Source organism: Cervus elaphus, chromosome 7 (genome assembly GCF_910594005.1).
Source record: "Cervus elaphus chromosome 7, mCerEla1.1, whole genome shotgun sequence".
Classification (NCBI taxonomy): domain Eukaryota; kingdom Metazoa; phylum Chordata; class Mammalia; order Artiodactyla; family Cervidae; genus Cervus; species Cervus elaphus.
This window is the reverse complement of record NC_057821.1, coordinates 50,029,579-50,056,943: the sequence shown is the minus strand read 5'-3', so window position 1 is coordinate 50,056,943 and position 27,365 is coordinate 50,029,579. Positions and strand designations below refer to the sequence as shown.

At 44.6% G+C, this 27,365-nt stretch overlaps 1 protein-coding gene across 7 annotated transcripts; it reads left to right on the top strand.

The window, feature by feature from the left end:
• Positions 1-36: 36 nt before the first annotated feature.
• PRPF4B (pre-mRNA processing factor 4B) lies at positions 37-27,365 on the top strand. 7 transcript variants are annotated; one of them, XR_006342138.1, is made up of 20 exons: positions 37-222; positions 7,133-8,329; positions 10,233-10,409; positions 10,759-10,914; positions 11,297-11,378; positions 12,701-12,911; positions 13,839-13,912; positions 15,159-15,249; positions 15,796-15,943; positions 16,899-17,036; positions 17,669-17,822; positions 20,370-20,484; positions 21,055-21,206; positions 22,309-22,395; positions 23,072-23,349; positions 23,677-23,808; positions 24,316-24,361; positions 24,876-24,958; positions 25,742-25,786; positions 27,184-27,365. XR_006342138.1 is itself a non-coding variant. In XM_043908635.1 (15 exons), the coding sequence occupies exons 1-15, from the start codon at positions 86-88 to the stop codon at positions 23,273-23,275; spliced, it is 3,123 nt and encodes a 1,040-aa protein (XP_043764570.1). In that variant the 5' UTR covers positions 37-85; the 3' UTR covers positions 23,276-27,365. The 7 variants fall into 7 exon arrangements, 1 of the variants encoding a protein (XP_043764570.1); XR_006342142.1 differs by having other exon boundaries at positions 23,072-23,808; XR_006342140.1 differs by having other exon boundaries at positions 23,072-23,808; positions 25,742-27,365.

Genomic DNA, 27,365 nt, shown 5'->3' with positions numbered 1-27,365 from the left:
CTAGTGCGCTCCGTCCCCGGATGCGCTTGTATATCCGGATTTTTCGAGCGACGCCGAGCTCCACGGGTCCCGACGCTGTCGGCACATGCGCGACGGCCCCGTTCCCTCTTCCTCCGCCTCCCCTGGCTTCCGCCGGCCGCGGAGCCGCCGCCACCGCCGCCGAGGAGTCAGGAAGTTCAAGATGGCCGCCGCGGAGGCGCCGTCGCTGCGGGAACAGCCAGAGTAAGTAGTCCGGGGGCGCGGAGGGCCGGCGCCAGGGGCGGGCCGAGAAGGGACGGGCTGAGCGCCGCCCGGGCGGGCGAGCGGGCGGGAAAGTTCGCGGCCCAGCGGTCGCGGCCAAACTTTGCCTCCAGCGCGGCGCCGTGGGGGCGCGGGAGGGCGGCCTCGGCGCTCCGCCCGCCTGGAGGCCCCGGCTGTTGGGTCGAGGGCCGCCGGGGCCCGCAGCGGCGTTGCCCGGGGAGGCGAGGGCGCGAGCGGCCTCTATGGATCTCGAGCGCGAGGCCGCGGCGCGGGCGCGCCTCCCCGCCTCTGAGGCGACGAGCGGGTCTTCCGGAGCAGCCCGCGTGGCGGCGAGCCCCGAGCGCTCCTCTCCGCAGGCGGCTCCCGCGCCGCCGCCGGTGTCAGTCTTTGGGGCCGGGAGCAGAGTGGCGCCGGGCGCGCCCTCCATCATCGCTCGGAGCCTCGGTTGGCGGCTGGTGGGGTGCTCCCTCCTTCCCGCCCGGTGCTCTCGGCCCCAGAGTCCCCTTGGTGTTTTCTCCTTCTCTGCCTAGTGCAGCTGGTCTCCCGGTTCGCAAACTCGAGGCAAAAGTAAGACCAAGTGCTCGGTTCTGAGGCCTAGGGGTTTTGGCCCGAGTTTACAGCGCTTCTCTGGGAGCCCCAGTGAAATAAGGAGTGGGAATGGTCAGCTACTTGCAAACCCGAGCGCTTCGTGTCTGTAATGAAGCTAACGTAAAGCATCGATGCGGCCGAGTGGACCGCATCGGTAGGGTAACCCTTCCCTTAACTGAGAGCAGTGTATTCTGTTTTCCGTGTATTTGCTAGGAAAGCTCAGGAACCTAAGAGAGAGAATGCATTTTAAGACAGTATTTTTGTAGCGCCTTTTTTTTTTTTTTGGCTTGCATCCTCATTATCTGATTTGTTTCCCGCAGTCTTAAGAAAGAGGTAGAGGTAGTCTCCCAGCAACTTTGGACTGACAAGAGGAGAAATCTTTGCACCTCCCCAGCCGGCCCATCGCTTCACCGCTGTGCGTCCAGTGTCGGACCGCTCGCGGATTTGCTTTGCTCATCTAGGCAGAGAGAGTTACCAGAAGTTTTTCGTTTAGGGACTCTAAAAGCTGCTCTGTTATCTTCACAGTTTGACTTAAAAGAGGGCAGGTGGGTTCTGAAGTTTTAGGTAGACTTTGCCTCTTTTTGTTTTTCACGGAGTTCACAGTGAGGCCTTGTTCCGGGCTTCATGAGAAGATCTTATGAAAATCTTAGGCTATGCAGCTGATTTTTCTAGTAATGTGTTTAAAGTTCTATAGTATTATCTCCATTAATTTGATTTCAGGGACGGTTTAGATTCCTTTTCAGGAGAGATGCAACCATGTTTATTTAGATACTCAAATAACACGAGATTTAATAATAATATTTATTTAGGCTCCTACAGTATGAATGGCACTGAGATTTATTGCACCTACACACACACACACACACACACACACACACACACACACACACACACGGTACACACAGACTGTTCCATCTATATGTGTTCCACTTTCACTTATTTGAAACGTTTTAATGTAGAAAATGACAGTTTACTAGGAAAGCAAGTACCATGTTGGCTGCCCACAGGGAATGCTGAAATGCAGTGTCTGAGTAGGTTTTTTTTGAAGACAGGCTGAGGAGTTCACAGTTACATGGAATCTACTCCAAGTGGAATATTTTGAAAAAGTAAAGCTCTCTGAATGCTTCTTAGTGGCTTTTAAGTTTGTTGATATCTTTAGCTCAGTCTTTTTTCTTAGTTTTAAGCATTTAAATTTTTACATGCATTGACTTACTTGAACTTACCCAGACCAGGTACTGAGCAAAGACTACCTCATTCAGTCTTTATGACAACCCTGTGGAGTTGGTCCTGACACTCCCCACATTTTACAGTTGAGAAACTGGAAGCACAGAGAAATTAAGTTAGCTTGCCCAGGGTCATGCTAAGTGACAGGTGTGGGGTTGACATCCAGGCAGCCCTGTTGTGGGGCCCTGCTTCTAACTAGCGTGCTTCTGGTCTCTCACTCTACGTTGTAGCTCCTTTTATTAAAAATATTAATAGCCTTTAACATTTGAAATAATTTTTTTTTATTTCCTGTATCCCAGAAAGGTCCATTTTTATGATATGATAGTTCCAACACTTTGGAATTTAATATCCCATTTGGAAGGAGTGGGAGTGGAATGGTTCCTTTTGAGACTAATTGATCTTTTGAATCCGTCCTTATCTTTACATCTACATTAATTCTTTATTAGAGTAGTCTCACTCGTTAGAGAAACAGGCTCACTTATCATTATTTTCCTTGTCGAAAGCGGTGGCATTCACTTTGCTCCCCATTGCCCCCCAGCTCCAAAGCATGAATTGAATGCCTCTCATATAAGATGTTATGAGGAATACTCTTTGAAAAGAAAATATGTGAAGAGGGAAGTTAAAATAATACTAGTGGTTGGTAATTGGTCACTTTATTTTAAAGTTGTTCCATGGCTATTTTTATTGTGCCAGATGCCCCAAGGCTCTGGGTTGTTTGAAGGATGAAATAACCTAACATATGAGTAAATACTGTTTGACCCTACCATGCTGTCTGCACTCCGAGTGCAGCTTCCCTTCCAAATGAGATTTGAAGGATGTTACTCAGCTCTCAATAAGTACTGGTTTATGACAAACCTGTTGTAGACCAGTTTGGTATAGAAATATACCTACTGAATGTGTAGTGTTGGTTTGCAAAATGTAAATCGTCCAAGAAGGTAATCAGGTTTCTTTACAAGAAACCTTTTCCTAAAGCTTTAGAAGAAAAGTTGTTGTTAATGAGCCTAAATTAAGTGACTGACACAAGGACGTTTATGGGTGTCATGGGTGTCACTGATGCATCGAGTGCAAGTTTTCCTGATGTATCTGTCAGACTTCAGTTATTTTCTTTGGAATTTGCTTTAAGAGATCAACAGAAGAGGCTGGGGGTCTGCTCTCTGCCTAACCCCAATGTGGGAGAACTCTGGAGTTAAGGTTAAGCTGGCCGGCCCTAAGGCACTTAGGTGGCATTTTATTAGTAACCTGGTCATTATTTCTTGAATTAACATTCATTAAGTTACAGTGAAAACTGGGATTACTCCTGGGAATGACTGTAGTAACTTTGGGCACTTTGATCTTGATTCTCGGAAACTTTAGATGCTGAGTTTTCTGTTGAAGGAAATTACTTCCTCTGAAAGTAAACCGTTCAGTATTTGGATTTGAAATGCATTGGAAAACTTGTAAATTATAAGTAGCGTTGGAAAAGGGTTAGAAGAGCAGATTTTTCTGTGGGGAGGTGATTAAATTTAAATCTTTTGAGGGTATTGTGGTCAAGAAATAGGCGTATGTGCTGGAGGCGTAAGTGAGCCAAAAAGAAAGTGTTCCCCTTCAAGAGCTGAGAGTGTACACAGACAGTGTGGACCAGCTGTGGTCAGTGATGCCATTTCATACATTGTTTAGTTGCTCAGTCGTGTCTGACCCTTCTGTGACCCCGTGGCCTGCCAGGCTCCTCTGTCCCTAGGATTCTCCAGCAAGAAGCCTGGAGCAGGTTGCCATGCCCTCCTCCAGGGGATCTTCCAAACCCAGGGGTCAAACCCACATGTCTTGCATCTCCTGCATTGGCAGATGATTCTTTAGCACCGAGCCAACTGTGTTACTCTGTGAATCATTCCCTTGACACAGAAGTACTTACTGAGTATCCACTCAGGGTTAAATCATCTTCTGGGCCTCAGGGATGGAGCAGTGAGCTAAACAGATTAAGATCCTGCTTGCAGGGCTTATCTTATAATAGGAGGACACAAACAGGAGTTGTGCTGGGTGGAGGATGGTGAAGGGGGAAAGGGAGTGTGTTTGTGAGAGGGTGCGGGTTGCAGTTCAAGTGAGCTGGTCAGGGAAACTTGACTGAGAAAGTGGAACTTGAGCCAAGACCTGAGGTAGGTGAGGGGACCAGCACTGTGTACTTCCGGTGGAGCGCCCAGCCCCTTATGTGGCGGGGGAGGAGAGCCGTGGGCCGTAGGGGGCAGCAGGCTCGGCTGAAGGGAGGTTGGGCTGATGCTACAGGTCTTGTGGAGGGTTCAGGTTTTTACTGTGAATGAGGCAGGAAACAGTAATCAGTTTTCTCTCAGGGGTGACGGTGACCTGATGTTTTAAAAAGCATCTTCAAGCAGAAGCAAGAGCTCTGACGTCAACTGTAGCACCAGCCTTCTCAGCAGCTGGATGTGCGCATGCCCTCAGATGAGGCCCGTCCACCTCCTTGAATGTGACGTCACATCTGTTGTGGGGACACGGGCAGAGACAGCACATCTTGAGCACTTGGTGCGACTGCTTTTATATGTATGAACTCATTGCAGTGACATACCTGTGGTTTGTCAGAAGTGGTGTTTGCCCAGCTTTTACAGTGGAGGAAACTGAGCCATGGGAGTAGCTGTCTGAGGGCACACTGAGGGTATCGTTGTTGCAGGCAGCATCGGAACAAGGCAGTTTGATCAGGACCCTTGCTCTTTAAAGTGTTGTTCTGAGTGTCCGTGGGCAGCTCCCCAGTGCCACGGGGAGTCAATCTGCCCAGTGTCTGAACAATAAGCACGCCTGACTTTGGGCACAAGGTTTGTGCTGGGCCTTTGGAGCTGGACGTGTTAACTGTGCGGTCCTCGCCATGTGCTCGAAGGTGGGTACTGTTCCTTTCTCCACTAAGCTTACACTCACTGAGGCCACGCAGCTAGTCAGCAGTGGAACCGGGACTTAAGCCCCTGCAGCCTGGCTCTGGAGACTTCACCACCCAGTTGTTCGTGTTCTGGGGCTTTCCTAGAGGGTCTTTAGAGTGAGTTCTAGCTTACTGACTGGAATTTTGTACTTTGGGCACTTAGATTTTTATATACCTGAAAATCATTCTCAACCTTCATAAAGGTTCTCCCTGCCTATCTCTATATCTTGAATTAGCCTGGTTCTATTTATCTCACACTTTCCTGCTGTAAGTCAAGGTTAAGAAAAATTGACTGATATCTCACCTTCTGGATTATAGGATGGGAGAGTCTAGGGAAGGGAGACAGTTACCTGTATGAGGTTGTAGCCTAAACAAGGAATGGAGCTGAAGTGCCTTTGTATTTTCACCTTAAATCTCTGATGTCCCCCCAGCTCCTAATAGAGCCATGTTGTTGGGTACACTGTCTTTTTCCAAGTCTTTGAGACAATTTGATGGTCCCAGAACACTATCCTGTGTCCTCTTATACTCCGTTAGAGAGAAGTCGGGCCAGACTGAGGCCTGACTCAGCTGAGGGCACGGCTTCTGCTGCAGCTCCCTCATGCTTTCTCCTTCCCCACAGTCCACGGTGCCAGAAGAGGGCATTGGCGGTCTGACACCCCAGGTTCTAAGTTCTTGCCCCGTGGTGGGTGCGTGTTCTCCACGGCCCGTCACTACTGTGAGCCAGTAACTTTTCAAGCATCCTCCGCTGTGTCGTGCCCCGGCCCCGCCAGGTTTACTGAAGACTGAGACCAGGCTGGGGGCCGTCTGTTGGGCAGCCTGACCGTGGTTCCTGGGCCTCTCCGCTCTCTCAGCTCTGAGCTCCAGGGTCCTGGGCTGTATCTCTCCGTCTCCTGGAACCCGTCCACCTGAGAACCTGGCTTCCATTAGACCAGTCTCTTCCCCAGGGTTGACACCCTGGCAACACTGATCTTTTTTCCTTTTTCTAAAATACCCCTTAACCTTTCTGGTTAATTTCATACTCATTCTACAGGTCAGTGTTGCTCAGCCTATTTTTTAATCCAAATAAATACCTTGTTGATAAACTTCTCTTCCCCAAAGTCCCTGCTGAACAAATCACTTGGGTTTTTCTGTGATCCACAAGATACTTTCCTTGACCATTTCAAAACGATTTAAAGTGATCTGTTGGCGTTCCCATAATGCCCTTACTCAGGTCCTTATCATTGTCGTTCTCCAGTGTGGCATGTGATTCTTTTCCACTGGAAGTTTCCTTAAGAGAAGCAAGAGATTCTTATTTTCCTGCTGCCTGATTTAATGCCTACATTATGTGTAGGTGATTTTCTTCTAAATGTTAAAAGAGATTGAATAGACTCGTTAATTCTTAGCTTGCAAGGAGCTCTTTGTAGTATATGGTACAAATATTAAACTTATTAGAAGTACAGGAGAATTTGGAGGACTTGAACAAAATAATCCATATCATTCTTACCGGATATCAGAAGGAGGATCGACTGCTTCCGGTGACCCTGGAGCCTCAGCCTTGAGGATGCGGCTGGTTAGATGTCAGGAGCAGACGGCGTCCGTGGGAGGGCCCAGGGCAGGATGGCGCGGCGATCTCATCACGCTGCCCAGAGAGGGGCGTGCTGCTGTGGCACATGGTGGCCACTTGCCGCTTATGGACCCAGAATGACTCTGGGTAAAGCTCTGTGTTGGCTGCAGAGATTTAAATGTGTGTGTGTTTTTTTCTCAATTCCAAATGGGGAAAGAGATTACTGTCCCAATGTATGTCGTTATGAATATTTTATGGGGAAAGAATGGGCAGGTTTCATTAATGTGGAGTGGTATGGGAAAGGCTGGTTTAAAAACCAAGTTACTGAGTGACTGTTTAAGAAAGTCATTGTTAACTTACTGCACAAAACTACTGGTTTGAATTTCCTTTTTCTACTAAGTATAATTATGTTAACCTCCCCTGTTATGTATTTCCTGTAATACTTTCAGTATTTGAGTTCAGCCATGAGAAATAAAGTTAAATCACTGTTCAACTCAGTTCTTGCCATATACATTTGAAATAAAATATTTCAGTGGCTGGCTTATTATATCACATCGAGATATATTTTATCATTGCTATTTTGTTACAACTGAATGCTCCCTAAGTTATGTGTCTTTTAAATGTGTTTGATATATTTATAGGATGGAAGATGCTAATTCTGAAAAGAGTGTTAATGAAGAAAATGGAGAAGTATCAGAAGACCAGTCTCAAAATAAGCACAGTCGTCATAAGAAAAAGAAACATAAACACAGAAGTAAACATAAGAAACATAAACATTCTTCAGAAGAAGACAAGGATAAAAAGCATAAACATAAGCATAAACATAAGAAACACAAAAGAAAAGAGGTCATTGATGCTTCTGACAAAGAAGGTATGTCTCCAGCAAAAAGAACTAAACTTGATGATTTAGCTTTGCTGGAAGACTTGGAGAAGCAGAGAGCCTTGATTAAAGCTGAACTCGATAATGAGTTAATGGAAGGAAAGGTCCAGTCTGGGATGGGCCTCATATTACAAGGTTATGAGTCCGGCTCTGAAGAAGAGGGGGAGATCCACGAAAAGGCAAGAAATGGAAATAGGTCTAGTACTAGATCTTCAAGTACGAAGGGGAAACTTGAACTTGTGGACAATAAAAATAGTACAAAAAAGCGAAGTAAAAGCAGATCCAAAGAACGGACTAGACATAGGTCTGATAAAAAGAAAAGTAAGGGAGGTGTTGAAATAGTTAAAGAGAAGGCAGCGAGGAGCAAGTCAAAGGAGAGGAAAAAGTCGAAAAGTCCCTCCAAAAGAAGTAAGTCTCAAGATGAAGCCAGAAAGTCCAAGTCGCCCACCCTTAGACGGCGCTCTCAAGAGAAGGTTGGGAAGGCCAGATCTCCTGTCGATGACAAGGTTAAAGTCGAAGATAAAACTAAGTCAAAGGATAGGAAAAAATCCCCTGTTATAAATGAAAGTAGAAGTCGTGATCGAGGCAAGAAATCTAGATCCCCAATCGACTTGAGAGGTAAATCCAAAGACAGAAGGTCACGGTCCAAAGAGAGAAAATCAAAACGGTCTGAAGCCGATAAAGAGAAGAAGCCAGTCAAGTCTCCCTCTAAAGATGCTTCCTCTGGGAAAGAAAACAGGTCACCCAGTAGAAGACCTGGTCGCAGTCCCAAAAGAAGAAGTTTGTCTCCGAAACAGCGTGATAAGTCAAGAAGAAGTCGATCCCCACTCTTGAATGACAGGAGGTCTAAACAGAGCAAGTCACCTTCTCGAACCCTGTCTCCTGGCAGGAGAGCCAAGAGCCGGTCCTTGGAAAGAAAACGCAGGGAGCCTGAAAGGAGACGCCTCTCTTCCCCAAGGTAACTTGATTTCAGAGCCATGGTGGTTCCTACCATTGCAGCAGATTTCAGTGGAGAAGCTAAAACTTGTGGACGATAAAAACGGAGGTGATAAAGAGTTTTATAGTGTTTGATATAATCCTGTCCTGTCTGCTAACTATGTTAAGTTTGCTTCTGTCAGTATTTTGACTGTAGGTGGTTTTTAAATGTTGAACTTACTTTTTTTTTCTGAGTTCTTAATTTAGTATCTAATGTGCAGAATCGCACCTTAAAATCCAAGTAATTTGTTTGATAAGTCTGAGTCTACGCATTTTATGGGAAAGGTGTTTCTAGAGCAGGGATTGTTCTTTGAATAGTGTGGGCTGGAATTTTTAAAAATGGTGGTATCAGTTTAAGGATTGTGACCTGTCTGTTCTTTTGAACTGGTGTGATTTTGAATCCTAACAATAGAGGTGGAACTACAGTTGGTTTTTTTGGTCCCCAAAATACAATTGAAAATGGGAAATTTTTTTGTTATTAACTCATATACCTGTAGTCTCAACTGTTGAAAAACGTAGGAGCTCTTAAAATGATTTTTTTAATCAGTCAAAATAAAAATAATTCATATTTACATAGTACATTTGATCCACCAATTCTTGTCTCATAACTTCATGAATCCCTAGCCATCTACTGTGTATGGGTATAAATATGAATTGATGTTGAAGTTTAAATTATCCTGTGTTTTGAGAAGCTTCAAGAAGGCAATTCTCATAAGAGCTACTGTTGATTCTTTACTTCTAAGTGATGGAATGGTCCCCTGGCTGTAGCTCTGCATGGAGACAGTGTTACTATCTTAATATCTCTTCTTAAGGATCCTGTTTTCTTTCAGTTGCTTTCAGTTTGAAAAGGAAATTCTTATGAGTTCATTAAGGGACTAGAGTTGAATATTTGAAACAAGTTTTTGGTGTTAGTTTACAGAAGAAATGCATGCTAATTAAAGAGACGTTTAAATCCTGCAGGAAGCCTGTAAACTCACCGTGTCTATCCCTCCTCTGCCACCACTCCTGAGACAGCAGTCTCTCTTCAGGCCCTTCTCTGTGCACAGGATACTTCTTAAAAATAGGATTCATACCATTCATGTTAGCCGCGGTTTTCTTTTCTCATCAAACACTGTGTGGCAGTATATAAGGATTGTTTGTTACATAATAACAACATGGTACTTCACATTGTGGATGTATCATAATGTATTTAACTATTCCCTTGTTGAGACTGATGAAAATTGAGGTTGGTTCCAGTTTTTCACAGTTGTGTGCAGAGATATCCATTGAGTCTGTGTAAAGCCTTTTTTAGGGTAGTTTCATAGAAGTGGAATTACACAGTCTGAGATTACGTCTGTTTACATTTCAGAAAGACACGGCCATATTTCCTGCCAGATTAGTTATACCAGTATTTACTTCCATGACTTGGTGGACTGGCATTTTCTCTTAACTCTTAGCTATAGTTCCTCTCTTCCAAGGTTAATGTTGATTGTAAAGGGATTTTATTCTTAATTGATACATTAAAAATTAGGCTCTTAATTGCAAAAAATTGTCAACAATTTAGAAAGAAAACAGTCCTCAAATCAAGGAAATGGAATATTATTCCTTATTTGGGCAAGTTTTATCTAAAATGAGAATCAGATAAGCAGGATAAATAAATAACAATATAAATAATCTTTAATAATTCTTCAAATTGCAAGACCAGAGGAAATAGACCTTCTATTGTGTGTCGACCATAACACCAAAATGTTATTGTCGTCATCTGAGTTTTTGTTACAAAACATTATTCTGTGTTTGCAATCTTTAGGTTACTGTGCCCTTTCTTAAAGTGTTCTTTATATGTAGGTGAAATTCGCTTATTCTGACTTGATTTATTCTTCTCTGAACCTCTATCTGGTCCCCTTAAGAACACGACCTCGAGAGGACATCCTCAGTAGGCGGGAAAGGTCCAAGGATGCCAGCCCGATCAGTAGGTGGTCTCCAGCTCGAAGACGAGCCAGTAGATCTCCTGTTAGGAGGAGGTCCCGTTCCCCCCTCAGACGGAGCCGGTCTCCCAGAAGAAGAAGCAGGTCTCCTCGGAGAAGGTAAAGACTCCCCTCTGATCCATCAGACAAGCTTTTGAAGCTCAGTGGGTAGGTTTTCTTAACAACCAGTTTTCTCTGGAAAATTGTAGCTGTGATGCCATGTCGTTTTCCTGTCCAGCATGTGATGTTTCACACACACAGATTTTTGAGTTTTGCTTTAAACTTAAATCAGTGTTCATTAAAACATTTCCGTGGGCCCCTTAAAGACTGGATTTTTAGAACAGTTTTGGATGTATAACAAAATTGAGCTTTAGAAAAGTACAGAGAGTTCCTGTAATACCCATACCCCAGCACACTAACTGTAATTGACCTTTTATATGTATGATGTCTCTCTGTTCTCCTCCAATAGGGACAGAGGTCGGAGGAGCAGATCACGCCTGAGAAGGCGGTCTCGATCACGGGGTGGGCGCAGACGTAGGAGCAGAAGCAAAGTCAAGGAAGACAAATTTAAAGGAAGTCTTTCTGAAGGAATGAAGGTCGAGCAGGAATCGTCATCTGATGACAAGTAAGAAGGGAGCTGGCCTGTAACTTCCTGTCTGCAAATTAGACAAACACAGAGTGACTTGGAAGTCTTTAATTTCCGTCTACAGTGTTGATCACAGCTGGTGATGACTTTTAAGCTTAAGGATCTTTCCTTTGTTTCCAGTCTGTGTGCAGTGAAGTAGGTGAGGAGAAAAAGGAGACATAGAAGGTTAAATTTACTTGCTGGGGTTCCAAGCCAGGATAGTTTAAAAGCAAGGATAGAGTAAGGTGGCTTAAGGTTTCTGTTCAAACTTACTGATGACCTACATTTTCCAGCTTTTATTTTTTTTAACGTATGCAAGTTATAGTTTTGGACTCTCTAAGGATGTTTGGAATTAACATGTATGGATGTAACTTTTTCTAAGCCTTGAAGACTTCGATGTTGAGGAGGAAGATGAAGAAGCCTTGATAGAACAGAGAAGAATACAAAGACAGGCCATCGTTCAGGTATTGATTTTAGTAACATTTTGATCAACAGTCCTTAAATAACCATTATTTTAACAAAATTAAGGATTTTTACTTTAACAATTAAGTGTTAGTAGAGCACTTGAATAGGTCATGAGAAAAGGATAGTTTCTTAATAAAATTGAAATAGTTACCTTTTTGTATACATAGGATTCCTGCATAAAGCTCTTTTGTAAGACAAACTTTGGAGTGTGCTTGCTTTTTTTTTTAATGTCAATAAACAGGAGAGCCCTCATAAATGAGTATAACTTGGAAGAATTTCCTTTAGCATAAACATTGTATATATTATAGCCTGTTATACATGAGAAAGATTTTTCTTTTTTTTTTTTTTTGAGAAAGATTTTTCTTTAATGCCTAGTAAAAATGGTAAATTTTCTAATACAGATGTGCATGTTTAAATGGAACGTCTCAATAAAGTTAAGACTCCTTGAAAGCCGAGTGATGCAGGAGTCAGGCGGGAAAGGGTGTCACGTAGGCCTTGGGTGATGAGCTGCGCAGAAGGCGGCCAGCTCTCCTTGGCCGTCGCGAGAGGAGGCCTGGCCACGGGACCCTGCAAGCACGGCCATCCTCGTAAAGTGCCTTCTCTCACCACCATATGACAGGAGGTGAGGGTGGAGTTGAGAGAAGAATTCTGGAAGGCACGAAAGATGCTTGGGTGCTGTAGGGAGGACAGCAGAGAAGAAAAGGATAGGATAGTTGTAGCAGCTTGTGTGAACTTGGAGCAACCACAGCACCTCAGAGCAAAGGGCAGAACGAATTACCAGCGTACTTGGGGTGTAACTGGAATTCCAGAGGCGACTTCCCTCCCTGGGGCACTGCAGAAAGTGGTACTGAACAGTTACTGGATACCCCTGAAGACTTGGTTGAATCTTTTTCTGTTCTTACCCAGGTCCACAATCCCTTATCTCCAACCTTTTGGGCCAGATGTGCTTCAGAACTGAGAAATATGTGAATTTTAGAAAGGTAATGTGGTGCATACATGTATCTTACTTAGCCCGAGTAGGGGCGAGCGCAGCACCCCATTATCAGACACTGGGAGCGTTTTGCTGTGAGACACTTTGTGTTCACACTGGGAACATTCAGAGAGTCACGTCTTCAGGTCAGATTCTACCACCTAATGAATGTGCACCAAACATAGAAACCTTCCACAGTTTTGTGGATTTGGAATTACATATAAGGGATTGTGGATCTAATTCAGTTGAGGCATCAATATCTTTCATTTTTTTTTAGCATTATTTGACACTTAAGTTTTCAGTGCAGTTCCCCCAGATCGGTGACGATAATGCTCTGTGTTGTGACTACAGAAATACAAATACCTTGCTGATGACAGCAACATGTCGGTGCCGTCGGAGCCCAGCAGCCCCCAGAGCAGCACCCGCTCCCGCTCCCCTTCTCCTGACGACATCCTGGAGCGCGTGGCTGCCGACGTCAAGGAGTACGAGCGAGAGAACGTCGACACGTTTGAGGCCTCGGTCAAAGCCAAGCATAATCTGATGACCGTTGAACAGAATAATGGTGAGTGAGTTAGATTTCTGTTTCAACTATGCTTTTTTCCCCCGAGTTGTTAGCTCTGTCACTTCCCGCAGAGGAGAGGTTGTTTGGGGCGGGGGCACCGAAGGGGACAGGAGTGCAGTGTTGAGAGTGCTCCGGTGAGTGTCCTCGTGACCGTGACCGGAGCTCACACTGGGTCCTCCATACGTGTTCAGTACCTTTGGTTCTGCGCTAGAGCATTTGAAAGCAAATCCAAGCCATGATTAATTTCACCTGGGGAAAGTCTAGTTTGTATGTCTGTTAGATAAGGCTTCTGAAAAAAAACATTACTTACACTTGGTAAAATTGATGATTTTTAAATATCTCATGTCTATAGTTCTTTGGTTTGAATCAAAATCTGGATATGGGGTTTAACCTCTTGAGGTATGAATTGGCGATTTAAAGAGGAGCTTTCCTTGTAGTATATAATAGTTACTTGTATGTGCTCAGCCATGTCCAACTCTGTGCAACCCCATGGACTATAGCCCACCAGGCTCCTCTGTCCATGGGATTCTCCAGGCAAGAATATTGGAGCAAGTAGTCCATTCCTCCTCCAGGGGATCTTCCAAACCCAGAGATCGAACTCCAGTCTCCTGCATTGACAGGTGGTTTCTTTAACCACTGAGCCACCTGGCAAGTCCAGTTGTTACTTAGTTATTAGCATATTAGTTCAGTGTTAGTGAAAGTATCGATATTAGGTTTTTCACCTTTCTGAAATGGCATTCTCAGTAAAAAGTGGGTAGCTTTGTATATCTTGGGTTATAAAGTGATATTAAGTTGGGTATTAATGAAAAACTGACACAAAAGAGGAAAAAGTTTGAATTGCTGTTAGTGATTTTTCCATTGATTTATTATTTGTGTTTCAGTTTGTATCTCTCCATTTTCCAAATACTAATGCTAATTTCCATTCAGGTTCATCTCAGAAGAAGCTGTTGGCACCTGATATGTTTACAGAATCTGATGATATGTTTGCTGCCTATTTTGATGTGAGTATTTTTAGTCATAAAAACATAATTGTTAAAATAAAAATAAAAAAAAGAAAAAACATAATTGTTCAAATAAGTACATATAGCAAATATGTGTTTTGGTGGTATGTACATACCTAGCTGGGAAAGATTGGGGGCAGGAGGAGAAGGGGATGACAGAGGATGAGATGGTTGGATGGCATCACCGACTCGATGGACATGGGTTTGGGTGGACTCTGGGAGTTGGTGATGGACAGAGGCCTGGCGTGCTGCGGTTCATGGGGTCGCAAGGAGTCGGACACGACTGAGCCACTGAACTGAACTGAGTGAGAAAAAAGGAATCAGAGGGCTTCATATAAGTTAAATACAAAATGACTTAGATGTGTAGTTATTTTCTTTTTAAACAGTGCTTTTTTTCGATTTACAGACATCTTTGTGTTGCGGTTGGGGGGACCAGGTGACATGAGTAATTTTCAGGCCTAGAGTCCACTCTGGGCTTCTGTATTGTGGGCGATTGGAAACTTAGGATTTGGAGCTTAATGGAATTCATTGAAGAACTGGGAATGTTATAAGGACTGGGTTAAGAAATATTTTCTTTTAAACATTTTATCAGTTTTTTCCCTTGAGAAATGGTCTCAAAAGTAGCAGACCATTTCCATCATAAATTTAGGAGACATGAGACATATGGAGGCTTTGAAGGGAAGTGGGGACACACACATAGAAACAGAGAACGTCCAACAGGGAGATTACAAATGGACTGCGGTGAGCAGTAAGTAGTGTCCAGGACCCCGCAGACACCAGTGACCGGCTTCGGTGACAAGTTGCATCTACAGTGTGGGCCACGCACACGGGAGACGGGTTAGGAGAGGACGAAGTGATTCTGAGGCAGCTGAAGTATTGGCACCCTTCATTTGCTTGGATGTGAAGGGTCTTCCGGGTCCTGGGGAGTGACGCATAAGGAAATGTCTTCAGAAGCACCAGGTGCTCTTCTGGTGCAGCTGGTGACATTTCATTTGGAGATGGGAGGAGACAGGGTGCTCCCTGAATAGGGCGGGAGGGGGAACGGGGAGGTGAGGTTAACCTTCCCCTGAGCATTGCTGTGACACAAGAGACTGGGGGATCATGCTTCTGTTGTGTTGCATTTGTGTGAGTCATAGTAAGAGTTTATTTACCTTTGCATAAAATCTTCTCGTCAAAGTTTAAAGGAAGTGCTTTAAATGTCTGCCTAAACTGGGGGTAAATAGCCGTGTGACTCCCTTAATTTCAGAGTGCGCGTCTGCGAGCTGCTGGCATCGGAAAAGATTTCAAAGAGAATCCCAACCTCAGGGATAACTGGACTGATGCAGAAGGCTATTACCGTAAGTTCACAGTGCTTACCATTTCAGAGTTTATCGTGATACTCTGTAACGTTGTGTGGCTCCATGCCGTCCTGCTTGGGAGGACTCTGGAGGTCACGCCCCAGTGCCGTCACTTGAGAGCGCGGCACCGCTCGCAGCCGCGTCTGCCTGTGCGGCCGCCCAGGAGCCTCGCAGACTGAAGTGCAGCGAGACCCGACGTGCACCTTAAGTCTGTTCCGTTACTGTCAGGCCTCAGGTAATCCTCCGGAGGGAGGGGGTGCCGGTCATGCCGGACTGCAGCGACCACGGCGCTGCCTCCTCGGGGTCAGGGGCGTCGGCACCTGCCGGGGGAGCAGAGACTTGTGTGGTGCTCGGAGGCCTGCAGCTTCCGGCTCGTAGTGAGGAGGCGAGGCCTTGGGCCTCTGGGGTCCAGGACGCCAAGCACACCGGCGAGATGTGGCAGGCTGCTAACACGCTGTGTCTCCTGCCTTTTGATTTCTGATGTGGGTCATACTTTTGTTCATTAATGTATTGTCAGAATTCTAATGTTTCAGTTTACCTTTTTAGGTGTGAACATAGGTGAAGTCTTGGATAAGCGTTACAATGTGTACGGCTACACGGGTCAAGGTGTGTTCAGTAACGTGGTCCGAGCGAGGGATAACGCGAGGGCCAACCAGGAGGTGGCCGTGAAGATCATCAGAAACAACGAGCTCATGTGAGTCGAGGGGGCTGCGAAACTGGCTCAGCACAGGCGCTCACAAGCAGGCTTGTTTGTAAACAGCGACAGCGGTCCAGGGCAGTCTGGGGGTTAGAAAACGGCAGAGCAGCTCTGTGTGGGTATTTAATGCATAGTCACTTGTTGTTACATATGACACCTTGGAACTGTCGACTGATGTATTCAGTTTTTTTCAGTACCTGCAGAGTGTGAACCCCTGTCCGCTTAGTCTGTTCCTCTCTGCCCTTGTCTTAGGGTTGATCTTGACTGTGACTGTCATAAGCCCGAGACCAGAGGTGCAAATTCACAGGGTCATGTTGCTTAGCTGTCTTGTCACGAACCGTATGGCCTGCAAAAGCTGAAAACTCAGGGCTAGGAATCCTTCGTATCTTTTCTCTGTTGCCTTTTCTCTTTATGAGCAGTGAGGTCATTGCCATCCTGCTTTAACACAACCCATGCGACACACTGAGCTGCGTTCGAGTCAGCTCAGCGTTGGTTTAGGAGCGCTGGAAAGAAGCGTCGAGGTTTGTGCGGAGTCCTGGGCTGCCCTGGGCTGAGAAGGGCATTTCAGTGGAAGTCCTCAACTTCTGTGTTACAGACACTAGCTTTAAAATATGGCCTGTTGTCAAACTGTAACTAGAATTGTAGCGGATGATATTTGCATCGAGGCATCTTGAGATAAAATGTGCCAGGTTGATTTCCCTTCAAGCAAGGTGGGTTTGTGGCTCGGTGTTTCTGTTTTGTTCACTGATTACTTTGGAAATTAGCTCCATGAAAACAGTATTTGGCCAAGTGGGAAGTATTGTGTGAGGGACGTGGAGACTTTTCCTTCCTCAATAGATTGTTTGTTAGTACTTAAAAAAAACTTAACACATCACTAAATAAATACACATTATTTAGTTTTCCTAAATTCTTGATGTGTCCAGTTTTGACCTAATTTTCTTTTTCATTTCAGGCAAAAAACTGGCTTAAAAGAATTAGAATTCTTGAAAAAACTGAATGATGCTGACCCTGATGACAAGTTTCATTGTTTGCGACTCTTCAGACATTTTTATCACAAGCAGCACCTGTGCCTGGTGTTTGAGCCTCTAAGGTACGACGCCTGAACCTGGACATGACCCTGAAAGTGCGGCTTCCTCATCTCGCCATCCTCAGTTCAAACAAATTCTGTGACCAGTTTTCTGGGTGTTTGATGTTTTTTTCCAGTTGGCTCTGGCGTTTGTCTTTTAACTGTGGTGAAAAGTTAGCATCTTGGCAGTCGTTAATGTGTGAACAGCAGTTGGCTGTGTACTGTGTCACAGGCTCACCGTGTGTGGCCTTTAGCTCAGCAGAGTTCCCTGAAAGGTAAATACTTCAAGGAAAGACTAAGCCAGAGTGAACAGGAACGGGAGTCATGGAGGAGGAATGTGATTTCCGCCTTGGAGTCCTTGTGCTCGTGTCACTGCCCGTTCAGGGTCAGTGGGAATTTCAGCCCTGTGTGTCTTCCCTTCTCTTCGTTTTGGAAGCTGGGTTGTGTGCACACAGTTCATACACTCTCATTTCAGTGTGGAATGATTTGTCAAACATTTGGGCGGTGGGCGGGGGGATTCTTGAACAGTGTTTTCAGTGTATTTCATATTCTGAATTGATTTTACTTTATGCTTGAAAATGTTTTTGCTTTTTTAAATTTCCATTTTTCATTTTAACCTCTGATTTTGTTTTTGTTTTTTTTTTCTTTCCTAAAAGTATGAATTTACGAGAGGTGTTAAAAAAATACGGTAAGGATGTTGGCCTTCATATTAAGGCTGTCCGATCCTATAGTCAGCAGTTGTTCTTGGCTCTGAAACTCCTTAAAAGATGCAATATCCTCCATGCAGATATCAAGCCAGACAATATCTTGGTAAGTCAAGCGATCAGACGGCCTTGTTCGTCCGTGCAGCTCCTTCTGTAACATAATTACCACTGTGTCCTAGAAATTACATCTTCCAAGAGTCATTCTGTGTGTTAATTACCCATTACAAATGACTTGACCAGTTTTGCACTCTTTGGAAATTGGGCCATGAAGTGTTAGAGTGAAATATGAAGAGAGAGGAAGTAGGCTGCTGGCCCAGACCTCTCCAGCTGGTCAGTGGGTTTCGAGTCCCCCGGTGCTGAGGGCTCCCTGATGCAGCCCTGTGGGCTTCCTCTGGCGTCGGAGCAGCCGTGTTGCGGGCCGGCCCTGCTCTAGTAAGGCGTGCTCGCCAAAGCACTGCCTTCCTTTGTTGTTTCGTTTCATGGAGCGAGGGACGTTTAAGGGAGTCGCCCTCTCTGAAGTGGATGCGTCGAGTTGAGTTTAGGGTGCCCAGGAATAATCCTCGTCTTTTGTTCTTGACTCTGCGGCAGCTGTGGCTTCGGGGGCCACGCCCGGGAAAGCCCAGCTGTGGTTGGGCCTTGTGTGGAAGGCGTGCCTCTCCCATCGCGTGGCTTCTGGTGTGGAGGTCAGGTTTCCCAGTGTGTGGTTCTGAAACCTCATCCCAGGTGCTTGCTCCACACACACCCCTTCCCTCCCCAGCCCTTCCTCCGCCCTGGTCATGCTGTCAAGAGTCGAGGGCATGTTCACGGTTGGGTAATTGTAGCTTGTCTGCCCATAGCACATTCCACATGTTTAAAGAAAGATCCCTTTAAAGTGTGTTTCAAACTCCTTATCAGTAACTTAGCGCTTAGTTCAGATTTCCGTTTTTCTATTTAAATATCTTAGACTGTTTCCTTCCAGACTACCACTTTATTGAGGCGTTCCATTTTGTTATCTTTGGTCTGAGTATATAAGGTATTGCATCTCTAAGGTAACTTGGGGTTTGAAGTGATGAGTATTCTCAGTAATATGGTAGGTACACTATGAGTTGTAGTCTTGCCTAATCAACTTCATTATTGACTTTTACCCCAATTTTCTTCTCTTTTTTTGAATTACAAAATACACCATCCATATCAAAGAATGCATTAACTACGTGCCAGTCAAAAGTAATCACACAGTGAACATCTCTGTAACCACTTGGAGGTTAAATAATAAGACATTTGCCATTGTCTCAACTGCTTGTCTTTAAAACTTCATTTATCTTTGAGTTAGTGCTTAACTACTATAGGTTTTCACGTGGATTTCAGACAGTTTGGCATTCTTCCTAAGGAGGAGAAAATAAATATAGAGACCATGTGCAGCTGCTTGTTAATGAAAACCCCAAGCTTTTAGCCCAGGATTTCCACTGTCGGTCTGACAGAGTAGTGCGCTAGGCTCCCTGAGGGCCAGTGGATGAGGGGTGCCCGGGTGTGGGTCCCCAGCTGCTGGAGAAGGCCCTCCGTCCACCCGAACTTCCTCTGAAAGTGGCCCCGGGGTTTTTGTCAGTGATTGTTGAAACTGCATCGTTAAATAGCTGAATGCAGTTTATGTTTAAGGACGTTGAAGCACTTCCCATGTGAAGATCTCTTTTCCCGATTTCCCCAGGTGAAGCCTGGTGGTTGACCATTTCTATTGCTCTCAGTTCTGTGGACGTCACCTGTAGTGGGCCAGTCCCCCACTGACCAGGCTCTAAGATGGCCCGGGAATGGCCCGGGGCTGTTTATTTAAAGTGTTGGGTTTCTGTGGGGTGGGAACAAGAGGCCAAGTTCAAGTCCCAACTCGGAATTTGTGTGTGTCTCTTTTGAAGGGGGGAAGGGACTCTGGAATGTGACTTACCTCCACTTGTTAACCCCGAACACGCTCCTGACTCAGGATGGCCGCAGGCATGGGAGCGCCTCCAGCCTTTCCCAGCAGATGTCCCTGTCACTGTGTGTGTGGAAGTGTCTGCAGAGGGAAGAGGAGCCGATGACTGAGAGTGTTCACGTTTATCAGTCTTGCCAGATGTATCTAACATCTTCTTGACTAATGCTTTCTTTATACTTAAGGGATTTAATTTTTTTAAGACTTGAGTGCTAAGTTTGGGATGGTCTAACAGCTTCAGATGAAGAATGTTTCTATTCTGTTTTTGTCCACATTTAATCTGAATCCTCTGCTTTCATTGCCATCATAATTTTCTGGCAAACGAAAGTTAAGTCCAAAATCTCTCTTTCAGTGACCGTCTTCATGTTCCTTTAAGTAATAACGTGACTGTGTCCGGGTTTTCTGGGGGGTTTTACTTGGCTTCAGTGCTTTCTCTCACTACTCCAACCTTTTCTAAGTAGCATTGGTTAAAATTAAATTCACTTGGTATTATCCCTTATTTCCTCGTTGAAGAAAGTTCTTTCACTAATTAGAATACTATAGCTCTTAATTATTCATAATTAGGAAATTGAATTATAAAATAATTAGGAAAGGAATTTTTAAATGAGTGACTTTGTTCCCAGTATTGGAAATAACTTCTCAAAGCCAATTATTTTTATGATTATGTCTTAATTATTCCTGGCCTGAGTCAAACATCCCTGATAAAATGTTTTGCAGGTTAATGAATCAAAAACTATACTAAAGCTCTGCGACTTTGGGTCAGCCTCACATGTTGCGGATAATGACATAACGCCTTACCTTGTCAGTAGATTTTACCGCGCTCCTGAAATCAGTAAGTTTCCTCCAGTGCTCCTGACCTGGGCCGTCGTGGGCGGTGGAAGCACCGGGCTCGCTGAGCACCGTTTGCTGTCGCACTTGAGCAAGCGCCTGAGTCGTTGCTAAGGAGAGGAGCCCTGTGTCCTCCTCCAGTGGGGTGACGTAGTTAGTTGTGGCAGCAGTCGCAAACAGGCGTGGAAGGCCTCGGATTTAGAAGACTGCCCTCATGATTCTGGTCTGGTCATCACGTCCTATTCATGGCTTGTCTGGGACCTGTGTGGTTTTCTCCTCTTTTGCCTTGGCTGAGCTGAGGCTGGTTAGCCCCTCCACAAAAGGTGAAATGAAAAGATAGAAGAACTATATACTTTTCCTGCCTCTCCAGTTCCTTCCCCATGCCCTCATTTGTTAAGGTTTTTAAGAGTCCCTGTTAAGAATTAGTGGGAATGAACAAGAAACTAATGCCAAAGTGTGAAGTATTATTATAACGGTTATAGTGTCCAAGTTAAATTAATGCCCCTGCTGATGGAAATAAATAGTAGTTGGTTGATAGTATCATTGTATACTAAAACTTCTATTATGTTTTCAGTTATAGGTAAAAGCTATGACTATGGTATAGATATGTGGTCTGTAGGTTGCACCTTATATGAACTCTATACTGGAAAAATTTTATTTCCTGGCAAAACCAATAACCACATGTTGAAGCTCGCCATGGATCTCAAAGGAAAGATGCCAAATAAGGTAGGATGTTTGGGTGAACTTGTTTTTAAGGTCTTAGCCGTACCATCCTGTAGATTTGTGGGTGGCTGACACTCACCCCTAGTGACTGTAGACCAATTTCTGAGAGGCAGATAGCTGGCTATTCTGATTCCTGAGCTCTTTCTCATTTCCGGTGCTTAAATTAGTGGGTCTAAGCAGCCAAGAGCTCCCAGGACAGGATGAGAGAATCCCATCTTCCTTTCCCTACCTGACGTCTGTCCTTGTGCGTTTCTTTCCCTCCTGAATTAAGCAGCAGGGTGTTTAGGGCGGGGCTGCATTGGGGGGGGGGGGAGAGGACGGGGCTGTTCCCACGTCTCCGTAGCCTTCCCTTGTCCCACCGCCTGCCCCTGGGTGATGGGCAGAGCAGCAGCAATGCTCCTGGAGCTCACGCCTATACTGGTGACGGTGCGGTGGGAACCAGGTGCTGGTTAGGTTGGACGGAGTTAGAGGAAGGAGCTGGTCCTCAGGGAAGAACAGGCGGCTATCGGAAGCAGGACTCGCGGGCACTCTGTTTATTCAAGGTTGGACGCTGCTCGGCAAAGAAAAAGGTGCCAAGAAAAGTCACATGAAATGACATCTTCTTAGGTTCTATTCAGATTCTCTTGTGTTGAACTTGTTTTAAGACAGAAGTTAGTTATGTTGGTTTTTGCTTTAATGAGGTCTGACCTGGTGTCATTTCAGGGCTGTTACTAGAACATAACGTTTTTAAATGTCCTGAGGTTTCTTAAACTGCCAAGAGACAAGGCCCCAATTGTATAATGTTTTTCCTATCTAAGAACAGCTGGTTTAAGTCTTTGTTTAGTCTTCAGTTTTGAATAATGAAAGTACAACTTGATATTGTAATGGGTTTATTTAACTCACTGCCTGGGAAAATTAATTTCATGTTATTAAGTAGTTTTAGGTACATCATTTATATTTTTTCCAAATATGTTATTTTCTCAAGAGCAAGGAATCTGAGATCATTTTCAAATAAGTAAACAAACCCAGAGAGACTAATAGTAATATTTGTGACTTATATATTAGGTTATCGGTAGATCAGACTGTTTTGTAAGAGCTCAACATCCAACTTTTGTTTTATTGCCAGATGATTCGGAAAGGCGTATTTAAAGACCAACATTTTGATCAAAACCTCAACTTCATGTACATAGAAGTTGATAAAGTAACCGAGAGGGTAAGTGTCTTTTGGGTGTGCTGCCTTAAATGATTATCTTACAGTTCATGGATGGATTGAGTGTTGGATGGTCTAGGGGCTGTGACTATTTTAAAACACTAAAAATAATTCCTGTTCCTGTTGACCAATTTCTGAATAAGACACATCAGGTTATAGAAAGATGAAGAGATGTAAAAAAGTTTGCCTAGCATGAGTTTATCATATTTAGGCATTTTTCTCCTTCCTTGGATCACTTTCTTGGTCTGGCTTCACATTCAGCTTCCCTGCTGCTTCAGATCTAAAAACAAATCTGATCGTGTTACTCTCCCTGATTAAAAATTCTTCCCTGGCACCTCTTACCTATAGAATACTGCACTTAATTCCTCAGAGAGCCTGCTGTCCCCAGTGGGGGACGTCCCCCTCCTTGCGACTCCATGGACGAGCCACTCCACGCCTGGTGGTAGGCCGGTGGGCGTGTGCTGTTGCAGACCCCATGCTTGTGTTCACGCACCAGCTGTGATTTTGAATTCTCGCAGAATTCCTTTCTGTTCTTACTCTGATCTTTTTATAAAATTACAGAACCATGTTTAAAAAAGCCATCATGGCTAACTTGGGGTTGACCTTTTTCATTTAAGTTTTTAGGATATATGTGTCTAGTAATTTATTTAGAGATACACATTTAAAAAATTATTTGTAGGAGAAAGTTACTGTCATGAGCACCATTAATCCAACTAAGGACCTGTTGGCTGACTTGATTGGGTGCCAGCGACTTCCTGAAGACCAACGTAAAAAAGTACACCAGCTGAAGGACTTGTTGGACCAGATCCTCATGTTGGACCCGGCTAAGCGGATTAGCATCAACCAGGCCCTGCAGCACGCCTTCATCCAGGAGAAGATTTAACTGAGATGAAGAAGCTCCAAGGGTTTGAGTAACTAAATACAAAGACTGAAGAAATTTCACAGCAGTTTATTAATGTATATAAACTTATAAATATTTCTCCAGCAAATTTGAGGAAGCATGATATATTTGAATTAACACCAAGGGTGATATTTCTTTTAGAAATGTTAGTTAATCTGTTTTGTGTCTTATGTGAAATCTCACTGTAGAACTGTTTTAATCGCCAAGACTGCACAGAATTACAGTGCTAATGTAAATGGTTGCAGTTCACATAAAAGACAAAAGCACCTGTTATAAAATGAGTAGTAATATGGGTGGTTGATTTACTTTAGCAAACTTGGCTTCATTTTGGGCTTCAGATGAAGTGGCCAGCATAAATGCTATTTATATTCACGTTTTCCTAGGTGTGTGTGTGCGGGCACAGCAGCATGCCCTGGGTGTAGTCAGTGCCGGAGGGCCTGTTCCTTCTTGAGCCTGCCTGCAGGGACGGCCTCCTCTTTTAAAGCAGGTTCTCTGCAGCACTCAGTACACTGAAGGTAAGCTGGACCATCAACACCCCGCTGTGTCAGATGTTACTTTACCGGGACAGTTGGCAAATGAGGGGCGCTAGCGTTGTGGCAGAATTCCCCGCATGTGTGAGAGCTGCTCTTGTTTTATTTTTTGGCATCACAACTGTGGAGTAGTTACAGTTTCTGTTCTGTTCATCACATTTGCAATTTGAAGAGAATGCGCTTGATGGATAGAGCGCCTTCAGTGTACTGTTTCTTAGCAACTTTCCTTTTTTTAAATCAACTTGCTATAGACTTTATACACATTTTGTTAAATACAGTTCCTAGTGACAGAAACAGTGCGTAGTTCCCTTTACTGATAACACATGTTGAGGCCTAATTCTGGAAGTCCTCATATTTAAAAGCTAGATAGACAACGTAATGAAATTTTTAACTATTTGTATGTCATTTTGAAAGTGTATGCTTTATGGTAAAAAGTGTTTTTCATTTGTTCATTGTTTTCATTATTTGTGATCATGTTGTCTTTCAATACAGGCATAAACCTTCCACTCTTGAACAAAGCAGCTGCTTTTTAAAAGCGGTAATTGCTTCTTTACCTTTTATTTCTTTTGTAAAATGAAGCTTTTCTTTAAGGATGTGACTTTAAAGTGTTGTCTACTGCATAAAACAGTTGACCCTCACTTACTGTAAAGTGAAGATTGTTCTGCTGCATGTGCGTGGACCATGCAGATTTCTGTATGTTATCAGTATGCATCACTAGATAATAAAGTCTTTTGTGAACAAGGCATTGGTAGCCATTTTTAAAAGTTTTTGTCTTCAGTGCTGGTAAGTCAGGTAAACCACGTAGAATGAAAAGCAACCTTGCGTTTCTTCCTTTAATTCTTTAACTGAAAGAATTACTCGCTAAAGGTGTAACCTAACCAGAAATGTATAATTTTATTAATATTAGGATCCTAATTATGTCATCAAAAAATTCTACCAGTATTGTCAGCTTTCAGTGTAGTGAGGTAGTTCCTGTAGGTTGTGGGGTAGCGTCCAGGATTTAACTAATGTTTCTGCTGTTTTCTCACTTTTCCTTCTGATGGTGCGGAAAGAGAAAAGGAGACGGGGCACAGGCCACTCACCGCCTTCTCCAGGGTCTGATTTGCTGAGACACCAGCTGCACCTTCTTAACAAGGTTATTTCTGACAGCATGTGTAGATAAACATTTAGCAACAGTTTAAATCAAAGTCATGTCAATCAGTTTGGTTTTGCAACACAAAGGGAGTAGTAACTTTTTTAACATGGTAGCAGAGAATTTTCAGAAATGTAATCTTTTCTGTTTGGGTGGTAAAATCAATGCTTGTCTCCCTGAGGCGTGTGGAAAAGAATCAGATTTTTAGAGGTTAACATACTATTTTAAAATTGTAAATGGGATTTTTTTATTCACCCAGGCACCTAAGTACAACACGCATGCACGTTTTGGTGCATTCAAGAATGGAAAATCAGAGTAGCAGCCTCCTTCTGGTGGGTTTTGCTCCATTTAAAGGCATGAAATGACCTGCAGCCCGGAAGGTGCAGATGCCATCCTAGGCCAGCTCTGACTCTGTGCCCCCCTCTCCGTGTGGTTTAGCCCTAAAAGCCGACGTGAGCGCCAGGCGTGCTCGCCTCAGGCGGTGAGGCCTTGTAAGCAAGGCTCACGGCGCAGCTCTCCTGCCGGAACTAAACGTAGCGCTTTCCCACCATGTTCGCTCTGGCGGACAGAGACGTGCTGCACAGTCGAGTGTTTCCCACAGATTGTCACTCAAAGTAGTTAACATTTGTATGTTTCTGGTGACTTTTCATGGCTTCGTTTTGTATACTTATTTAAGTAAGTTAACTTCCACTAGAAACAGTTCATCTTATGCCTTCAAAACTGTTACGCGTTCTTTAAAAAAAAAAAAAAAACAAAGTTGCTTGTTACTTGTTCTTTGTGTTTTAGGTGCAGCTCAGTGGAAGATGATGGGACCAGAAGACATGAGCTAAGGTTTCTGTCCTATAAAAGATTTCAGAAAAAAGAACCCTCCATTTAATTTCTGTCTGGTTTTTCCGTTTCCAGCATGATGATGTAGGGTGCATTGCTGTCTCGGTTCTCAGAGTAGTGCTCCCGTGTCCCTTGTAAAGTGCTCGCTCATCACGCTTCCTGCCCCGCCCCGCCCTCCCCGGAGTGACAGGAGGTGTCAGGCCCGGCAGTGTTAGTGTGGACGGGGTTGTCAGAGTCGGTCCCTGCAGACTGCTAGGAAAGCCACAGCCGCCAAGAGCGTCCGTCCGGAGGCAGCCTTCCGCCGCGGGGGGCGTGCTTCTTGGCCGATGCCCAGGGGTAGAAAGAAGGCCTCAGTGCTGCTCAGCTCCCGGGGGCCCCGCCGTGGTCCTCAAGAGGAGTGAGAGGGGCGTCCCCTAGGTCGCTGGCATTCCGGACTCGGGACTCCTGCGTTGCCTCCGTGAGCGGGCTTGGTCCTCGCCCGCGGAGCGGTATGGGAGCCCGCGGTCTCCAGCGGAGACCTGGGGCTCTGCGGGGCCGCGGGGCAGGGCCAGGCGGCGGGCAGGCCCCCCAGGCGGGAGTGCCTGTGTCGCCGCTCTGCCGTTTCTCTCAGGAAGGTTTGGCTTTATTGCACGGTGTGGCAAAAATGGTATCAAGTGATTGTGAGACTTGAGGGTCTGTAAGTCCTAGAACGTGACCCACAGAGCGTAGTTTTCTCTGTAGTTGGTGGAGTGGTTGAGGCTACACGTCTTAGGATCATTTTTCGGGTAGACCTGTTGTCCACCAAGGTTAAATAAACCTTAGGACCCTCCCAGCATGAGCTCACCCTCAGTTCTTATTAATAGCATCCTTCTCCTTTATTCCCCAATGCCTGTTTCATTCCACTCTTTTTCTCAAAATAATTTTTGTGTTTAAAAAAAAAACACTTTTTTTAGTCACTGTAATTACCACTTTCTTTCCCTGAGACATACTCAGGACATGTCTTTGGTATGTGGTGGAGGCAGTGAGCTGTGACTTGTCCTGGGGTGCAGGCCGCCTCCTTTCCACCTGTAGTTTATCGTGGTTTCATAGTGGAACTCTAACTAGCTGGGGAGAAAGAATCCCTGCAGCAGGAATCCCGTGTCTTCAGATGCAGGTCAAGCAGTTGAGGATTTCCCTTCTAAATACTGAGATAGAAAAGAAGCCAGATGTCACATGCAGTCACTTAGTTGGGACAGCTTCCTGACGTGCTTTCTTTTTCATAGCATCCTAGTTCAGATGTGAATTTTTATAGAAGTGTTCACTACAAATTCATTTGTTTTTTATGTCAATTAATGTGCACCAAATTGACTTTTAAAATGCTTTCCGGTTACTTTGATAGATTTCATCATCGTGGCATCTTTCTCTTCTCCTTCCACATGTAGGGTAAGGGACTGTTCTTCTGAAGAATCTTTGCATTTAGTGATCAAGATACGGAAGCTGACCTCTGAAAATGCTCAATATGTATCCTAATTATTCCCAGTGTCCTTTGAGTTGTAACTTGCATTTCAGCAGCAATGTTCCCAATTGACCTACTAGGAAAATGTAATAAACACGCCTCTTGTTA

Excerpts from the sequence above, each read along its gene's own strand:
- PRPF4B (XM_043908635.1), top strand. The coding sequence starts at position 86 with ATGCGCGACGGCCCCGTTCCCTCTTCCTCCGCCTCCCCTGGCTTCCGC. Across the intron at positions 12,912-13,838 it reads GACCGTTGAACAGAATAATG|GTTCATCTCAGAAGAAGCTG; the intron begins GTGAGTGAGTTA and ends ATTTCCATTCAG. Across the intron at positions 22,396-23,071 it reads TTGATAAAGTAACCGAGAGG|GAGAAAGTTACTGTCATGAG; the intron begins GTAAGTGTCTTT and ends AATTATTTGTAG.